General features: G+C 40.9%; 3 protein-coding genes across 3 annotated transcripts in view; all 3 read left to right on the forward strand.

Annotated features, from left to right (window-relative positions):
* The window catches only part of LOC311001380 (uncharacterized protein), a 199,170-nt gene that overhangs the window by 8,448 nt on the left and 171,867 nt on the right, over positions 1-18,855 (forward strand). The window lies entirely within an intron of this gene.
* On the forward strand, positions 867-5,815 carry LOC311002202 (butyrophilin subfamily 2 member A1-like). The gene is made up of 5 exons (XM_083993472.1): positions 867-1,064; positions 4,075-4,434; positions 4,534-4,671; positions 4,760-4,816; positions 5,320-5,815. The coding sequence occupies exons 1-5, from the start codon at positions 983-985 to the stop codon at positions 5,355-5,357; spliced, it is 675 nt and encodes a 224-aa protein (XP_083849598.1). The 5' UTR covers positions 867-982; the 3' UTR covers positions 5,358-5,815.
* LOC311001525 (uncharacterized protein) overlaps positions 8,380-18,855 on the forward strand; it is a gene marked incomplete at its 3' end in the record, with an annotated part of 36,225 nt that continues 25,749 nt past the window's right edge. The window contains exon 1 of the mRNA XM_083992611.1: positions 8,380-8,490. Within this exon, the coding sequence (XP_083848737.1) occupies positions 8,406-8,490 (85 nt within the window). The 5' untranslated portion in view covers positions 8,380-8,405. The remainder of the gene's footprint in view (positions 8,491-18,855) is intronic.

Raw genomic sequence — 18,855 nt, forward strand, 5'->3', positions numbered from 1 at the left:
CTTGTTTTTTTTATTTTATTTTTCTGTTTGCTAGTTTGGGGCTTTCCCAGTCCTTGAACCTAAAGGCTGTATGTTTTTCCTTGCGGATCTGTTTTATTTGTTTAGTTATCCAGGGTTTTGAATTGGGACTTTTTTTCTTAGAATAGAATGTCTTATTAATGTCTTTATGTCTTTATTATTCTTTAATGTCTCAAGAAATTGAGACATCTATTCTCCCTCTATGTGTCATTTAAAGAGAAGTACAAAAAAACAAAACAACAAAGAAAAAAAAAGAAGAAGAAGGAGGAGGAAAAAAACACTATCAACAAGCACACAATTCACATTCAATAAACACAGATTATTGCACAATGTATTTGTTTCAGTTAGAGTAACAAGTGTTTGTACTGAAACTAATGTGGTCCATAATGACAGAGACTCTCTCATTCAGACTCCCATCAAAGATGATTTGATTAGTGCAGGGAGCCTTGGAGCAGGGCAGTGGCACCCCTCGACCACTGTGGAGCGCTGTACCGTTGTAGTTGTGAGTTGTGACGTTTCAGTTGTCTGTAGAGCCGCAGTGAACAGCTGGCGTTATGATCTGCAAGTCCGAGCGGTGGATAAGAACGGGCACGGAATGCACCGGCAATGTTACTGTAACACATGTCCAAGATGTTTGCCTTCCTCGTAGGAATATCCACATGCCGTTGACCAGTCTGCATGTGTCAAAATCCCCCACAATGAACACCGGAGCCCCAGGACAAATATTCTCAAGAATGTGAAATATGTCTTGTGGAGAAATTAGATCAGAAAGTTTGGTGATCATCATATATTTCATGATTTAATCTGATCCATCAACACGCCAGTCCAGGTTGTGGCGCTAATGTACCAATAAGTTATTTCCCTGTGCCAATAAACCCCGAGAGGAAGAAAAAAGAAGCTGAGTCACCCAGATGTGCTCTGTCAGCTCCTCTCCTCCTGCACGGAGCACCACACCGTGAAGAAGATGTGGCGGTTTGGGGGCGCAGCTCCTCTGGTGATCGGCCTCAGCTCGCTCTGCGTCTCCATCCTCTGGTGCTGTTGTCAAGGTGAGTGGAAAGGAGACCACTTCCCTGTCACTGTTTTCACTTAGTGTGGAGCAAGGAGCGTCAGGTGACGTCAGGTAACCGTTTGTAAACCAGATGAGGCTGTAATGGTGGTCCTCGTTAAAAGATTATAGCCATCTTTCTTTTCTTTTTTTTTTCTAAATCTAATGCGTAACGACGAAGCAGAGTGTTTATTATTATTATTAGTCAGGGTTATCGCTGTGTGAGACGACTAAAAGCTCTTTGCTTGAGCTACTTCCTGAAAGTTGCTGCCTTGCGTGCTACCGGGATAGGCTATGACATTATTCTCTATCTAGTTATTCATTCATCCAATGATCATCAACTGGCGGCCCGTGAGCCGAATCCGGCCCGCGGAACCTTTCAATCCGGCCCGCGACTGAGGTCTAATAGTTTACATGTATTATTCTCGGTCTCTGCTTGTGTGTGTGTGCCTGTGTGTGCCTGTGAGTCCCTGCACTGGGATAAGGAAACACTGCGTCCAGAAGAGCTAAACATCCAGTCACCATGCGCGGAAGTTTGGGGAGCCGAGTGGGTTTCCCCCGCCCAGGGCCGTTGCTAGGAATTCTGGGCCCCCTTAAAGAATACTAAAGTGGCCCCTCCCCCTAACTTTTCCTTTTTTTTTCTTAGACTAGTATGTATTATCGTTTTTTATTTAGCCTTCTTTGTTTTGATGCTAATGCAGCATTACACTGCCAAAACTCAAGTATCTTAGCAAGAATATTTGTCTTATTTCTAGTCAAAATGTCATTTCTAGTCTAAACAAATCTCATTATACTTAAAATAAGACACATCATATTAAAAGCAGCTTGTTTTTAGACACTTTTTTTACTTCTTTCAAGCTGATTTTCACTTGGAATAAGTAGAAAAAATCTGATAGTGGAGCAAGTTTTTCTTCCTTATTACAAGCACAAAAAACTTACTTTCACAGGCAGATTTTTCTATTTATTGTTTGAGTAAGTGAAAATGATCTAAAAACAAGTTAATTTTTAGGTGATGAGTCTTATTTTAAGTGGAATGAGATTAGTTTTGACTAGAAATGAGACATTTGGACAAGAAATAAGACAAATATTCTTTTTTTACAGTGTGCTATGAGTATTAGTCAGGGTCTTACGCAGAATAAATCAGTCATACAAAGATTAGACTACTGGGGTTTTTTATGGGCCCCACTGGGCGCTGGGCCCCTAGAGTTATCATCACCTTTCTCCCCTATACAACGGCCCTGCCCCGGCTATCTGCAAATGCGGACCGCCTGGGTGATTATGGCCGCCACCTGGGTTCAACCGTGTGTGGGTGTATGGGGGGGGGGGGGGGGGGGGGGGGCGTTCAGATGTAGCGTCTCTTGCACGCACAAACCCATTCAATGTAGATGCGCGTCATACAAGTTCACAACCCAAAGCAACGCCAGCGGCGCGATGAGGTGCACAGACCGGTTCCCCCAGTCTGTCTCTGAGCTGAAGGAAGCCCGTGTGTGGGAAGACATTGCCTCCGAGATGTAGAATGTGTGTTATGGAAGAGAAACACACATTATATTGCATCTGATTTTATTCATTAGTGTAACTAAGTATGCCAGACGCTAATGCACCAATGAAAACTGTGATTTTCGCACCGAAAATAATAACTAATAGGCTATACAAGCTCACACAGTATTGCATCATGAGGCGTTCTGGGCTTGTAAAGGTCTGTTCAGACCTGTCAGTGATTGTCAGCCTCCTTTCATAAATCACAGCTTATGTTTGTTCTTTATATTAAATATTAAAAACTAAGTAATTAGATAAGATAATATAAGATAAGATAAGATATACTTTATCGTCCCAGAGGGAACATCACAGTACAAGCACATAACAACGACAGAACCAATCGTATGATGACATACAGTAGCAGCGAAAAGCAAGAAGGATAGACAGCACCAAATAGGCAATAATAAAACTATTGCACAACCCCGATCCTACTAGAAATATACAAGAACAACACAGAATACAAGAGTAGGAGCAGACAATTTGATAAACAGTGCTATAATAAAAATGGGGCACCACTATTAATAAAGAATTAGGCAAAAATGTGAATTTAATTTCACTTTATTTGAATGTCCGGCCCCAAAGGTGTCTGTTGAGAAAAATTCTGTCCCTTGATGGTCTCACCAGCTTCTCTCGTCCGCTACTGTATTTTAGTTTTGTGCTGCAGTGTCATTAGTGACGTCAGGTTTGTGTCTTTAAACTGGTTTTTGTATGACAACACCAACAATCAGGAAGTGAACTTAGATTAATTCGGTTGTGTTACTTGTTACTTTTGTATGGACAAAATAAACATACACACACACACACACACACACACACACACACACACACACACACACACACACACACACACACACACACACACACACACACACACACACACACACACCAGAATCAAAACGTCTTTATTGCTAAGCATGCTTACATATTCAACCCCAATTATTCCAAAACAGTTGTGATTCTGTGTAAATAAGAGAATGCAATGATCTGCAGAGTCCATAACTTGAGATGTGTTGCAGGAGCTTATATTTTTCATGAACATGATGTGCAGGTGTGTGTGGTGTTTGGTTTGTCTCTCAGTACTTTTACATGACAGTTGAAAAAAATGAATTATGGCATTATGACTTTAAAAAGGAAGCCTGTGGGCCTACCTTAGTGATTTGTACAGGCTACAGTCTATTTTCAGCCCAAACTCAGACCAGTGCATCCAGTCGGGAACTTAAGTTGAGAACTCCAAGTTATTAATTTCCTTTTTTTTTTTTTTTTTTTTTACTTTACTTCACTAAAAGTTGACAGGAAAGTGGTCTGCTTCAGGTTGCTGAAACGACACATATCTGGGAGCATAGCTCGACTTAGCTGTGCATGTAAACGTACTGAGTCACTGAAACAGGATCAGGACCATGATGCTGAACTTGATGTCTGAGTCTCCATGGTGTTCACCTTCTCTGCTCTGTTGTGTTCTTCTCTATAACCTCCAGAGACCTCCAGACCTCCTCCAGAGCCTCGTAAGATCTCTGCAGCCTCTGGAGGCAACACCACTCTGCCATGTCATGCTTCCCAAGACACAGTCGGGGCTGTCAAGTGGATGAAAGAGAGTCAATATGTCTACTGTAACTCAGATGGGCACGAGAACAAAGAGAAGCAGGACCCATGGTTTGCAGAGCGGGTGCAGCTGAAAGCTAAAGATTTGACCAGCGGTGATTTGTCCATAGAACTAATGAATTTAACAACCAACGCCTCCGGCACGTATCATTGTTCATACAAAGATACCAAAGGAGGAAGCTGGATCAACAACAGCTCCATCTACCTCCATGTTAAAGATGAACAGCTCAATAACAGTAAGTTTAATCCAGGTGGAGAGAAAATTCTTCCCCATGTGAGTTTAGCTCCTGAATCAGCCAATCAGCTGATTGTTGTCTGATTCTTGCTCCCCACAGACCTGAGTTGGACCAATGCGGCCATTGCTGTTACGGTGATTGTTGCTCTTTTTGCGTTGATATATCCAATCAAGACGTTGATAATCACGATAGGAAAAGACGAAGGACGACGTGGAGACTCCAAGTCCGACCTGGATGGTAAGTTCCACTTCCTGCTGTCTTAGATCAGTCATTCTTTTTGAACTATGGAGAACACAGCTGGCTTCATTTTCTGTTATTCTCAAAGGTCAAAGTTCAACATGCAGCAAGAAACGTCAACACCTGGATGAGTCCAGTCATCACGGTGAGTCTCAGCTGTCACAGTCACCTGCACATTATTAAAGTGTGATGAATCTGTGTATCATATGATCATTGTTTTTTTAGGCTCAGATTAAAAATATGAAATGGAAAAACTGGACTGGATTTGATTTTAATATTTAATTGGTTGGGTTTATGTGTCATTGAACAGATGTTTTACCCTCCAGCTGCTGGGTCACATAACTGAAAACTATGAATGATCTCTCTGACTGCTTCTCTCTGATATCTACAAACAGTTTTTCTATAAATTTGCTGATACTTCCTTTGAAACAAATGCGATATTGCTTTTAGTCCAGTGGCCCATTTTTCCATTTTGTGTTTTTAATCTGAGCCTAAAACTGAAACATGAAATATTTTTGTGTTAGATTAAAAAGCAAATAACAAAAATAATCCATCACTTTTTCAGTTTTTGACTGATTGAAAATGGAAAGAACGAATGACACACTGATTGTGATATAATACTAAATCCCTTTTATTGTTCTCTTGTAGGTTCGGGCCCAGAAGAAAAGGAACTTCTTTCCGGATGATTTGTTTAAAGGTGTTCAGAAAAGAAAATTGAATTTGAGCCCACGATGGGTCTTAACATTAGTGTAATAACTCATCTATCAGACAATGGAGGCCAAACTTTGTGCAAAATTCTATTTTCGAGTAAATCCGGGATGAAAGTGGGGTATTTTTTTTTCCGCATTGGATAATGTAGGCGTGTGAATTATGCGTCACGTTGCTCATGATTCATCAGCCACTGATATCAGGATAATAATAATAATAATAATAATAATAATAGTTAATTTGTATAGCACCTTTCATGCACAAAGTGCAGCCCAAAGTGCTTTACAGGGTAAAAGAATGGTACAGTAAGGCAATACAGATGAGATAAAAAGATAATAATAACAAAAACATAATGCATGCAATTTAAAGTTTACAGTTTGTACAATTTACAGCAACAACAAGAAAGAAGAGAAGGAGAGAAAAAAAACAGGGATAATTTAAATAAACAAACAATTAAACAATTTGTTTTCCGTGTAAAGGGGGCGGGACAAACAGGACAAAGCCATTTCTGAACACCTTTGAAACCTTTAAAAAAAAATAAAGATATGTTTTAGATATTTTTAATTGTATGTCTGTTTGACAGGACGTGAAGTGAGACAGTGAAGTAGGCCTGTGTGTGTGCTTTTCTCTCAGGGATGTGATTTTCTGTGAAATATGAACTTTTCTTTAGCCTACCTGTGTTTTAGCCTAAAGGTTAACCGCCAGGTCAGAGGTGAAGAGCCAGAGGTTCAACTTTATAGGCTAGATGTTGACTTTATGACTTTATTGTAAAAAGGAAGCCTGTGTTGTGATTTGTACAGGCTACAGTCTATTTTCAGCCCAAACTCGGACCAGTGCGTCGGGTCGGGAACTAAAGTTGAGAACTCCAAGTTATTCATGTCCTGCTAAGGGTGTTTTTCTGTTTGGAGAAGATGGGATTTTATAAATGAGAAAACATACATAAAGGGAGTCTTTTGAGCTGGATGACGGAGATCTCACATTCGGCACCAGAGATCCTCTCAGATTCGGCAAGGTTTTTTGGACATTGTTTTTTCTTGTAATAAAGTTTTTTTGTATAAGTGAAGACGGGTCAGAGGTGGTCATTTCTTTTCAACAACACATCAATGAACAACAACAGGAAAGCAGGGAGGGACTCAGCGGGATGACAAGCTGTAAAGCCTTGGTCGGGAAACGTCCTGAGGTCAAAGGTTAAGAAGAGCTGCTTGTGTCTTGTGTTTAGTTCTCACTTTAAACCACCCAAACTTTAATTTGTGAGCTCTGGTTCAGAGTTTTTATAGTGCTCTGTAAAATCAAACTCCTTCTCACAAGTTCTACTTTAAATTTATTCCCAGCTATTGATTCAGCTATTTTAGCTTTGCTTCATCAGTTTTCTTTAGCTGTCAGGTTCCAGTGTATTGCAGCAGACTTAAACTCTTCAAACTCGTCAACTGCTACACTTGAATGTATTTTTTCCTACATGTTATTCTGCCTATTCAACATTTCTACTCCTTGTAGCCCCTTTTAAAGTCGTTCATCACCCAGATTGCAAGTTATACTTTTCGTCATTGCTCCTTCAGGCAATTCAGCATTGCTTCAGCAAGGATGTTCAGCTGCTTTCAGCATTCACACACATTTTCTTCATGAAATGCCCTTGTTAGTTAAAGCAGAAGTAAGTGATATATTTGTGTTAATCTAAGTCTTAAATAGTTGTATCTTCCGACAGCAATCACTTCTATACAGTGTTTGGTCTGAAACACGGGTCTGTCAGTCACTCTGCTCTGCTCTGAGCCGAAGAGAAAACATTTCTCGTATCCTACAGTTTTTATCCAATGAGGAGAGAGAACGGCATGCAGGGCTGTGTGTGCAGCCAAGGAACGCCGTGAATGTGGCGACGTAGGGACGAGGACTGTTATGGTGCGTTCAAGGAAACTCGTATTTTTCCGACCGTGAAGTCGTAGCAGTTCGATCTGGTACGAGTTCACCGGTCAGAAGTTACGAGTGGCCGTTATAGTGACTTTCACCGGTAAAACAGGTCGGAAAAACACGAGTGGGTTGCCTGGAACGCTACAAAGTCGTAAGTTGTGACTTGAAGCTGTAATTTATGATTTCAAAAGCCTGCCTGGAACGCAGCATTAGCCAAAACGACCGGACCACTTACTTCTGCTTTAAGGTAAACATGCAACATAGTTGAGGTATCAATCTTGCATGTGCATGTGCACCCAAGATGCAAAGTCAACAGGTTTTTAATGTCTGAGAAAATGAGTGGAAGGTGTTTGGTGTGGTAAGGTCATGAAGCTGAGGTTAAACAGAGATACCAACCAGCTCATTTCCTCTTCATCTGTTCTCAGAGGCAGCTGTTTGTGTCAGTGTTTGGCCACAGTTTTAGGAAAGTTATTACTGTTACTTGAATTACTGATTACACCTTTTGAAACATTACTGTTCTGATGACTCTATTCCAAAAGTAGCTAACAAGTCCAGGACAGATGCTCTAGTCTTTCAGCACCTGATGTGACTACAAATGCATTTTTTCTAGGAGAGGATTGTCTGCAGCATATTTTGCTAACACTTTATAAGTAAACACTATTAGTTAAGCATTAAATACTGAATTCATCATTTATAACACATGAATACTCATTAGTTTGTAGTTTATAAACACAGTTAAAAATGTTTTACACATCATCGATAAGCTTTAACTGTATTTATAAACTACATACTAATGAGTATTCTTGTGTTATAAATGAAGAATGCAGTATTTATTAATGCTTAACTAACGCTTAATTGTGTGTATTTGTTACAAAGAGTTACCCCATCTGATGTCTCACTCTTTTACAGCCAATCACATGCGTGCCTCCCCACAAGGAGTGTTATATGTCGTCCTCTGCTGTGGCACAGATGGGTGCGTTGTTCAAAACAAAACAACCAAGCACTTCCTTCCTTTGATGCCATCGACAGGTCGACTCGGGTTATGGGCTGACTTTCATCTGTCTTCTTCTCTGCTCTGTGGAAGTTGACAGACATTTAAGTAGTAGTAGTAGTAGAAGAAGAAGATGAAGATGTGTTCCTCCTCCTCCTCGGTGTTGTCGGTCTCCCTGTGTCTCCTGCTGTGTCTCCCTCCATGTCTGTCCTCTGACGGTAAGGACCTGAACTTTCAGTCTCTGTAGTTACTGTAGTCAGTGCCACAGGGTTAAAGGGATAGTTCAACATTTTGGCAAATTAGCCCATTGCCATAATCCCTATAGTCATAGCAGTAGGTTTGTTACCTTTAATTGTCGGTGCAAGCTATTTTTTAGAACGGCGGAGCAGAGCCGTGAGCTGCTCAGAGCTACGCTACAGAGGCTCATTATGGGATTTCTTGGTTTCCCTCATCAAACTCATCAAATACACAATCCAACAACTCCACAACGCTCTGGTGGACAAATTGTGAGCTGCACATTCACCACACTATGAGATAATAACACAACGTTACGAAACTGAGTCTGCTTGATGAAAAACTGTCCCTGAAGGCAACGTGCATCAGCGGTTTTGCATGCATTTCCCTCTACAACAACTCTGTGTGGTAACGTTGTGTTATTATCTCATAGCGTGGTGAATGTGCAGCTCACAACTTGTCCACCAGAGCGTTGTGGAGTTGTTGGATTGTGTATTTGATGAGTTTGATGAGGGAAACCAAGAAATGAGCCTCTGTAGCGTAGCTCTGAGCAGCTCACGGCTCTGCTCCGCCGTTCTAAAAACAGCTTACACTGATAATTAAAGGTAACGAACCTACTGCTATGACTATAGGGATTATGGCAATGGGCCAATTTGCCAAAATGTTAAACTATCCCTTTAAGGCTCTGAGGCACTGACCTCTACAGCTATGAAATAGATTGTTGTCCTGTGCATTTTTTCTTATTATTCACTCTCCGTACCAAATTTCTATACTACCTACTACTTGCTTAGGGAATTTACCAAAACGTGCAGCTACAGAATATGAACTTGATGTATACAATTTTTATAAGTGAAATAATATGATATTTTCATAGAGAATGAATGGGAGGAGGTCAAACAATGAAAAAAACGTATTGGAAGTTTTCAAACATCTACTGCTCCGGCAGAGACACTTGCAGAATTTAAACTGTGAGCCTCTCAGTGCAAGCCTCTGGGGTTTCACATGAGTTGCGTTAGACCCGTGGTTACCCGTGGTTACCAACCTCCGGCGGCGGACCGGAGGTTGCATCTGTGCATTTTCCCAGGGCTGTGCAGTTAACAGGCAAGTCCACAAGCATAAAAGAGTAGAAAGCACCATTACTTTTTGAAGTTTAGATCCCACACTTGTTAATCCACCAAAATGATCAGCCTTTTACATTAAATTTACAGGAATTTCCTGTAAATAATGGTAACTTTTAAAAGTGCTGTAATAATGTTTTTTCCTTCTCACACATTGCATTGTAATTTACAATGTAATACTGTATAACATATATACAGTGAAATACTGTTGAGATTTTATTCTAAATGTTCAGCAGGGGCTTACGATGTTAATGTAAAGTTTCTGTTGTTAGTGCAGAGTGAGGAGCTGTTGTTAGTTGCTCTCTGTCTCAACATGGCAAATCATTTCCTGTTGTTTCCCTCTGTATCAAATTCAGAGTTTCAGAGGGTTAGGTCAGGAAACCAAGACCTGTTTTGCGCTCCAGTCGTGGGTTTAGTTTCCCTCGCTCACTCTCCCTCAGCCAGTGCTTAATTTGTCCATGTGTAGGTCCCGGAACACTGAGAGGGTGCTGTTCCGGAGGGGGGGGGGGGGACAGAGGGGAGGAGCGCACAGGAGGCGACACGTGCGGCGTGCGTAACGGCGCTTAAATGACTTTTAACACACCTGAAAAATGATGCGGTGAAATTCAGAGGTATAAGAGCTCACGTCGCTATGGCTTTTATCTGAGTTCATCATCTTCCTCATGTGCTGTTCCCCTGGCTGCGCTGTCCGACCTGGGTCTCTGTGTCCGTTGCGCCATAGCGCTTCAGCACCATTCAAGTCATCCCGAACGGGTTCCGGACACGGAGACCCAGATCCGACAGTGCAATTTGTCCCACCGGCAGGCAGAGGATGAGGTCGGCTTCACTCCCGTCAGTCTTCACAGACAGTCCACAAAGTTGGAAGAGTTTTGTTTGTTTGTTTGTTTGTTTTGACCCGGCCGGCTTTTAATTGTTCGTATAGATAACTGAATACCGGCTATTAGGCTATTTAAGGAAAAATAACTTATTTTTTGAAGAAGTTGAAATGAGCAACCATGTTTTTGTTAAAATGCATTTAATCTTCAGTGTGAACTATTGAATAAAACAAAAAGACAATAGACTAAAAAGGCAATACTGTGCTTATATGAAGACAAAAGGCAATAGACCCTCCTTCTGACCTACATTGAACAAAGATTATAAAAATGCAATAAACTGTTGCTTATATAGAATAAAGACGTGAACAAAGATTATAAAAATGCAATAAACTGTTGCTTATATAGAATAAAGACGTGAACAAAGATTATAAAAATGCAATAAACTGTTGCTTATAGAATAAAGACGTGAACAAAGATTATAAAAATGCAATAAACCTTTGGTATATAAAATAAAGACTTGAACAAAGATTATAAAAATGCAAGGTAACACTTTATTTTAAGGGGTCCTTGTTCCTGTGTATCTACCTAATTAATTATTACCTATGTAACCGTAGGCTATGTAATAACATGTACTTACATTGTAAATACATAGTGTATTTTGGTGTACTTACAGGTCCTTGTTACACTTGTAATAAGAAATGCCAAAGTGGCCTCTCTCTTTGCACACTAATCGCTCCTAATTAATAATACGGCAGGAAATATCAATAACAACGTAGGCTTACCTTTGAAAACGGCCCGCAAACTATCAATAGACCCTCGTTTTCCTTCTCCCAGTATTATTCCTTTTCTCTTAGTGTTTGTTTTTCCTGCTTTTCTCCTGACGTGCGCCCAGTTGCGTAACCTGATGATTGACGTCTGTCAATCACTTTCCTCCTCTTTCCTTTTTTTCCTCGGGTTAAAATGCCTCCAAACAGGCGATCTATGAGTACGTCCTAACTTAACAGAGAAATAAAACACAGCGAGAGCACAACTAAAATGTGATATTATTGGCAGCTTATTTACAGATTGTAATAATGAAGGAGACAGCTGTCTGTCTGCTGCTCCAGCACCGCAGCACCGACAGGATCAGCGCCTGTAGACGTCTGTCTGTCCGCATGTCTCGTCCTTTCCTTGTCCGTGGTGCTGAAATAACGCGGAGCACTTTGCTCTCATTACTTTTGTTGCCAATTTAAATTCAGAATATTGTTAAAGCCTGTAGTTTGTCTGAAAATGTAGGCTACATAATGATTTTGCTTTTTGATGAAAACCAACTTCAGTCCTCGTTTTTTCTGCGAAGTCCTGGTTTCTTGCCCTGATAGTGATTTTAACACTTAATGTGTTGTGCGTACCTGGGATGCATGGATAGTGCGTTACTGCGTCCTTTCAGGGTTTAAAGCATCAGCGACACATGGGCACATAGCTGGCAAATAATTTTGTTTAACAGGGTAGGGCCTCATATGAAATATTGAAACGGGCCCCCAGATGTCTAAGGCCGCCACTGCACGTAGGCCTATTTTATTGACAGAAGAGGTCCCGGATCCACTCGGCAAAGTGGCGGATCTTGTTCCGGCAGGATCCGGCACAAATTAAGCCCTGCCCTCAGCCCTAGGTAATACGTCAAAGTGAGGGGGGAGGAGTTAAAGAGATTAACAGAATGCACTTGCACTCGTTCACTGACAGTCCAGACAACTACAGCTGCGTCTACAAACATGTCAGCTTTTGGTTTATGTTTGAAGCCATCTGACATTGTCTGTGAAGAAAAATTACAGTTTTGTAGGATGTAAACAGCCTGTGGAGATGCAGGGACAGACAGAACTACAGCAGAACAGGAGACATTAAGAAGAAAGGCTTGAGATTAATTCTTTTAAACTTAAAATACTAGGAAACTAGAGCCCCAGGTTGAATTATCCTTTAATTTAGAGCCTTATACTCTCCCTAGAGCACTGGAAAAGAGAGTAAGGACAGCATTGGTCCAATGGAAGCGCCTCCTGGTGGAGGAATATGGGTTTTGCAAAAGCGCCCAAGAACTGACATCTCTGCATTGTTGGTGAATGAGCAGTGTGGTGTTTTCAATAATTTAAGGACATTTATAGATCACCCACGTTAATAGCATCATTTAGGATCCTTTACAGATAAACATTAACACATACGCCAGTAAAAAAAAAAAAAAAGGTTTTCTACATGAATGTTTCAATCTACATTTTGTAATAAACAAATTCTAAGTATAATCTGATATGACCAAGACACCTAAAAACAAAAACACGGCCGTTTTCATCAATTTACAAGCAAGTGGGCAACACACATACATTGGAGTGAATGGGTTTTCTGGGCACTTTTGCAATACCCATATCCTGCCACTAGGGGCACAAAACCCTTAAACCCTTAAACCCTTACCACGGGAGTCAATGGTGGTGTCATTACTCTCTCTTCCAGTGCTCTAACTCTCCCTACTGATTAAATTCAGTTTAAATACATACAGATGTTACTGGTTCAAAATTGCGGACTTCACGCGTGGTCCACGCGAGACGGCACAAGACTCAGGAATTTTTTTTCTTTGGCGAGACAAGAGGTTTTAATGAAAAGCCTCAATGTGCCAAAACAACCACCAGGTGGCATCTGTGAGAACAGAGGACGACAGGCGGATGACTCAGTGATCTGTGCAGTAATCCACAGCTTAAACTCTAGGCTATTAAACTAGAACTAACTACTGTATACCCTGCCTAAATCACATAAACTATTGTAATATGATAAAGCCTGTCTTGCTTTATGACTTGATGATTATGTATCACAAATTATGAAGGATCATCTGCGCAAGGCAAAGATGATAGCATCAACAAAACACGTCGTAACACACGCGGCTGTATGGGACAGGCTTTTATTTAATTCAGCACTCACTTTAAGTTAAACACTTTTTAATTCATAAAAACTGCTCGGCAGCGAGAAACGGACGCGTTTCGGCAATCAGCCGTCCTCAGCGTTTTTTGACTTTGATTTTTTTTGGACTGGCACCCGATTCACCCGTTCATACCTTGAGTTGAGCACGCCAGGTTTGCTGATTTTATTTAATTCAGAACAAACCGCTTAGCAAAAATGGAAAATATAGTCTATAATAATTAATTGATCTGTTGTTTGGCCACTGTTTGAAAATAACCCGAATTATGAGCAAATAATCTGATCCAGAGCAGCAGTCATAATCAGACTTCTTCTAAATAAACCTAAACATTCATTCTTTTTTCTCTTCTTCTTCACAGGAGAAAATGAGGTGCGCTGCGCTCACGGACGCGTTGATGTTTTGTGATTTATCTGCTGCCTTGACTCTGCCCTTTATAGCCTACATGTGCGTTCAGATTAACAATAAGACAAGCCATGGTTGAGTTTATTGAGTTAATGATCAGCATCTTAGTACCTCTGATCCAGAGCGATAGTGTTATGAAAATCGCTACAGTTGAACTGGTCTGGTTTTTAGCTGCTCAATCTCATTGTTTCAAAGAAAAGGGATTGATTTTTATAACGAAATGAAACGAAAACAATATTATATTGATACATTGTTGTAAAAAAAAAAATCCAAAAGAAACGAAAATGAACTAAAGAAAATAATTTTCACACACACATTAAAACAGTGCGATTGGTTGAAAGCTGATAATTAGCCATGTGCTTATAAGCTGATTGGCCGAAACCAAGAACAAAGCCGCGTGAATGGCCAATCGCCATACGGCCGACATGTAAATCAGCTGTTTCGATGGGCGTTAGGCTATATGAATAGAGATGTTAATGTGGTACTTTGCACATAGGCTACTTTCTGTAACTGGAAGAAAAACAGCCAGCTGGAAGAATGTGTTGCCTAAATCTTTTACTGTGTGGGAGATCTCCACCAACGTAGCCGGGGAGAAAGCAAGTGGGACCGTTCTGCCCAGTCTCTGAGCAGCGCACGTTTCACAGATAAGCTTCATAACGGGAGTAGCCTAATGTCAGTAGTTTCTGTTTAAAACATGCTGTTTCAACCGCCCCTCCTCTGTGTCTCAAATGACCCGCATAGGTGGGACGTTTGAGACAAATAACAACATACGTTTAAAGTTATAAAACAGCGCGATCATCCAACATATGTGTTAAATTATAGCCTATGTAACTAAGAGAATAGACATGTGAGTTGTTGATGATGATAAAAACATGATAAAAATGTTTGTTTACATAACGTCACCTGCCCTAATGTGCGTGTCCCTTCTTTTGTCTCTAGTATATTTCCCACAACTTTAGAACAAAGAACTGACTCATGCCAGATTTTTTTTCTCTAGCTTTATTTAAAATATACAGCAGCTTTATATTAGGCTACAGTCACCAGCAGGCACACAAACAGCATCCCCAGGACAGGATATCGATTACGGTCACATGCCAGTCGCTCCTCCCTTCAGTTCTATAACTTTCTCAATGACACTGTCCAGATGATCGATGTACTTATTACAGACGCTGATGGTCAGCTTCTCCATCCAAAATGTCTGGATCGCTGCTTCCAACTCCTCCCTGTTAGTTGGTTTCGCCTCAGAGCGGTTTAGGGTTATTTAGAAGAAGAGTAAGTTATTTAGAGCGGTTTATTTAGAAGAAGTCTGATTATGACTGCTGCTCTGGATCAGATTATTTGCTCATAATTCGGGTTATTTTCAAACAGTGGCCAAACAACAGATCAATTAATTATTATAGGGGAGAGCCGGGTCGATTGATACACGGGACGATTGATACACAGCGATTTCCTCGAAAACCACACAAGCTTGAGCCGTCAGATTTTGTCACTATGTTCAGCACTCAACACCGACCAATCCTGGGAAAGCTTGTGAAATTACGTCACGCCATTCAAAAATTATTAGCGCGAACCGGTTTTTGACTACGGAAAGTAAAATGTTAGGTGCGGTAGTTTTTTTGTGATCAAAAGTTGTATTGTGTGTTTAATGCAATAATAATATGACCTAACAACAGATGAATTCGTACATAAACAGGTCCTAAATTATGAAATGTCATAGTTTTGAAGTTTAGAGGCAAAACAGGTTTTATTGTCAGTAGTCGCTGCAGGGACGATTGATACAGCTGTTTCAAATGTCCCTCACGCCACCGTGCGTAGTGATTGTGGTCACACTGCGCGATCAATATCTGTATATAAATCACCAAATTAATAGCCTAACTGTTTTGCAATGAACAACAACCGATTTGAATGAACAACATGTATTTTTAATAAACACCACATATTTTTAATGTTCGTGTTTATGACGTGAATCAGATATTCAGCAAAGTGAGGGGAAAATGCCGAGGGAAAAATGACAATATGTTCAACTGTGTATCCATAAACATGACTTAGGACAGGGAAATAAGTAAATTAAATGAAAATGCAGTTGTCCAACAACTCGTACAAAAGAAGAAAGGCGAGTTTAATCGAAATGCGGATCTTGACAATTGCGCACGGGACAAAAATATTTATTTGACCTATTTATATTGTGAGAAATTATGTGACATTTTGGCAATAACGAGTACACTAGTATGTTGTCCGATATGCTGCATAAAAACGAGAGTAATGTCAGTAGTTTCTGTTTAAAACATGCTGTTTCAACCGTCCCTCCTCTGTGTCAACTTACGTTCAAAGTTATAAAACAGCGCGATCATCCAACATATGTGTTAAATTACACTTGTAACTAAGAAAATACACATGTGAGTTGTTGATCACATGATAAAAATGTTTGTGTACATAACGTCATCTTTTCCATTTTTGCTAAGCGGTTTGTTCTGAATTAAATAAAAGCCTGTCCCATACAGCCGCGTGTGTTACGCCGTGTTTTGTTGATGCTATCATCTTTGCCTTGCGCAGATGATCCTTCATAATTAAAAATAAAAAGTCCAGGCCGGCTGCATGGCTGACGGTGTCACCACTCTCATTATCACTGGCTGTTTGTGTTGTCTGTCAAAAAACCTATAGACTTTGTATCGGCCGCGTCTTCTATCGAGGGAAAGTTATTTATCCTATGTTTTATCCAGCCCCAAAGTGACACAGACCCGTTCATTCACAAGAAATCATCCAGCTGCACTCTCAAACAAGGTGCGGAGTGAGAAATCTGCGGCACTACTGCACAGTACTGTAGTTGGCTCATTTTAAAAACACATTTTGGAGATGACGAGACAGATGACCGAAAAAAGAGAGTGAGACGTGGGCTATAGTCTACTGTAGCTGCCGTCGTTACATTTTGTCATTGAAAAACTAGGCTACTATATTATTTACTGTCTGCAGCTAGTTCTCCTTTCATCCTCTTGTATTCTGTATCATGAACAGCGCCACTCCTAATCGCGGCTATCAGGCTGTCAGCATTGTCCCCAAAACGTCTGAGCAGTATTTAGTACGGTGCTGTCACCTAGAGGAAAACAGTTGTGGTGAAAAGTCACGCGATCACGCGATCCTGCAGTGCAGGAAAAACCCCGCAATTTTGAACCAGTAACATCTGTAAACTTGACTTTACAAAACAGTTTTTTATGGTGCTACAGAATTGTCTTTGTCCCACTTCCTGCTTGATAAACCTGCATCATGCTTTGAGCCCCGCCCACCACCCACCTGTTCAGGTAGAAGTGAAAGAGCAGAGAGCAGTGAGGAAGTCAGAGGAAAGACAGTCCTGATGGTCCGTCAGTGGCTTCAGGACAGAGATGAAGATGTTTGTGGTGTTTGTGATGCTCCTTCATGGTAAGAAAAACCTCCAGCTCTGATCTGATTGATCGGCATTCATATTTCGCTCTCATGTTTTCTAGGAACAAAGTGTTGATCAGCAGCATGTGTCGTATTCAGCACAGTGTGTCTCTTTTTTTCATATATTCTGTTCTATTCTTTTTTTTTATTTTTATTTATCCTTTATTTAACCAGGTAAAAGAAATCTATTCTATTCTATTCTATTCTATTCTTCACTCTTGCTTGTTGTAACAAGTGAATTTCCCATAAACGAGATAAATAAAGATCTCTCATCACCATGCCACATGCCATTAAACCTGACAGGCTCCTTTAGAGCTTTGTCCTGATTGGCTGGCCGCTTCACTAACTCGTCCAACCTGTTGTATGTTTTTATTCAGTGGACTTGTGAGGACACACAGACACAGAGATAGTGGAAAAGACACAGAAAGGCTGAGAAGGGGACATCCTTTGGTCACATGATAACTGATTGACCCATGGACATGTTTGTGGTGGTGTACCCACCACTGTTGATGACTTTGTTTTTTTGTTGGAGATGAAGAAAAAAATCCATTCCATGTTTCTACTAATGCTTTATTTTCATAATATAATATCACTGTAGCATCAACCAGGCCTGCACTGCATTAAAGCACCATGGCCCCAGGGGTAACCACTTTTTCAAGGCCCTCCCCGCCCCTCCACACCACCAGGAGGTTGCCATTAAGATTACCATGTCCCTCACACATCATAAGCAACCTTGCATACTTTACATAATACTCATTAATATTATTCTTTTGATAACCTGATAAGAGTAAGAGAGTTATAGAGTTTGGTTCTCAGTGGGTGTGTCGCTGAGTGGGGAAAATCTGTTTCAGACATGACGAGGTTGATGGTGAAACACGGGTCGACGTTCTGGTTTCTGTCTCACCTCTGTCTGTGTCCTCAGTTTCCCAGCATGCCTCAGCTGTGGAGATATATGAGGGGGTGGAGTCTGTCCTGCTGCCATGTAACTATCCCACGTTTGACCTGAGCAAACCTTTAGTGGAGTGGAGCCGCTCCAACCTCCAACCTCCAACCGTCCATCAGCATGAGCCAGATGGAGACAAACTCACAGACCAGAACCAGAACTACAGAGGACGGACGTCCATGAGGGATGATGCTCTGAGGACTGGAGACCTCAGTCTGACTCTGGAGAAGCCCACCACCAGAGACAGTGGCGACTACACCTGCATCATCAGAGGGGAGGGACGAGAGGAGAGGCAGAGAGTAACACTGGGCGTCAAAGGTCAGAGCTGCAGAGACAGGTCAAAGGTCATAAGGACTCATAATAAATGTGTTCATTGATATCTTAATCCCATGTTGTTGTTTGTTTTGACCGCAGAATATCCTGTAAACCAGTTCCACATTCTTAGTGCAGTCTGTGCTCTTCTGTTCTCATTGGCTACTGCTGTTTGGATTGGCATTGGGTATAAAAGGAAGAACAAACGAGGTAGAGTGTGTGTTTGTGTATTTGTGTGTGTGTGGTATAACTCATGTTGTTGAATTGAATTGAATTATCCTGGAAATGAATGGAAGTTAGTGTGATGTCAAAGCTGTAGAGTGAGGTGAGAGGTCAGTAGTGAACTCTGTCGTGAATTGATAAGAAATGTTGTTTAAATGTTTCATTGGTTGTTAATATTTGAATCTCAT

The sequence above is a fragment of the Trachurus trachurus genome (genome assembly GCF_905171665.1).
Source record: "Trachurus trachurus genome assembly, chromosome: 18".
Taxonomy (NCBI): domain Eukaryota; kingdom Metazoa; phylum Chordata; class Actinopteri; order Carangiformes; family Carangidae; genus Trachurus; species Trachurus trachurus.

What these genes read in the sequence shown, in the direction of transcription:
- LOC311002202 (XM_083993472.1), top strand. Translation starts at nt 983, where the DNA reads ATGTGGCGGTTTGGGGGCGCAGCTCCTCTGGTGATCGGCCTCAGCTCG. An exon ending in CCTCTGGTGCTGTTGTCAAG is followed by an intron (nt 1,065 to 4,074) that starts GTGAGTGGAAAG and finishes TATAACCTCCAG; the next exon opens with AGACCTCCAGACCTCCTCCA. An exon ending in CTCCAAGTCCGACCTGGATG is followed by an intron (nt 4,672 to 4,759) that starts GTAAGTTCCACT and finishes TTATTCTCAAAG; the next exon opens with GTCAAAGTTCAACATGCAGC.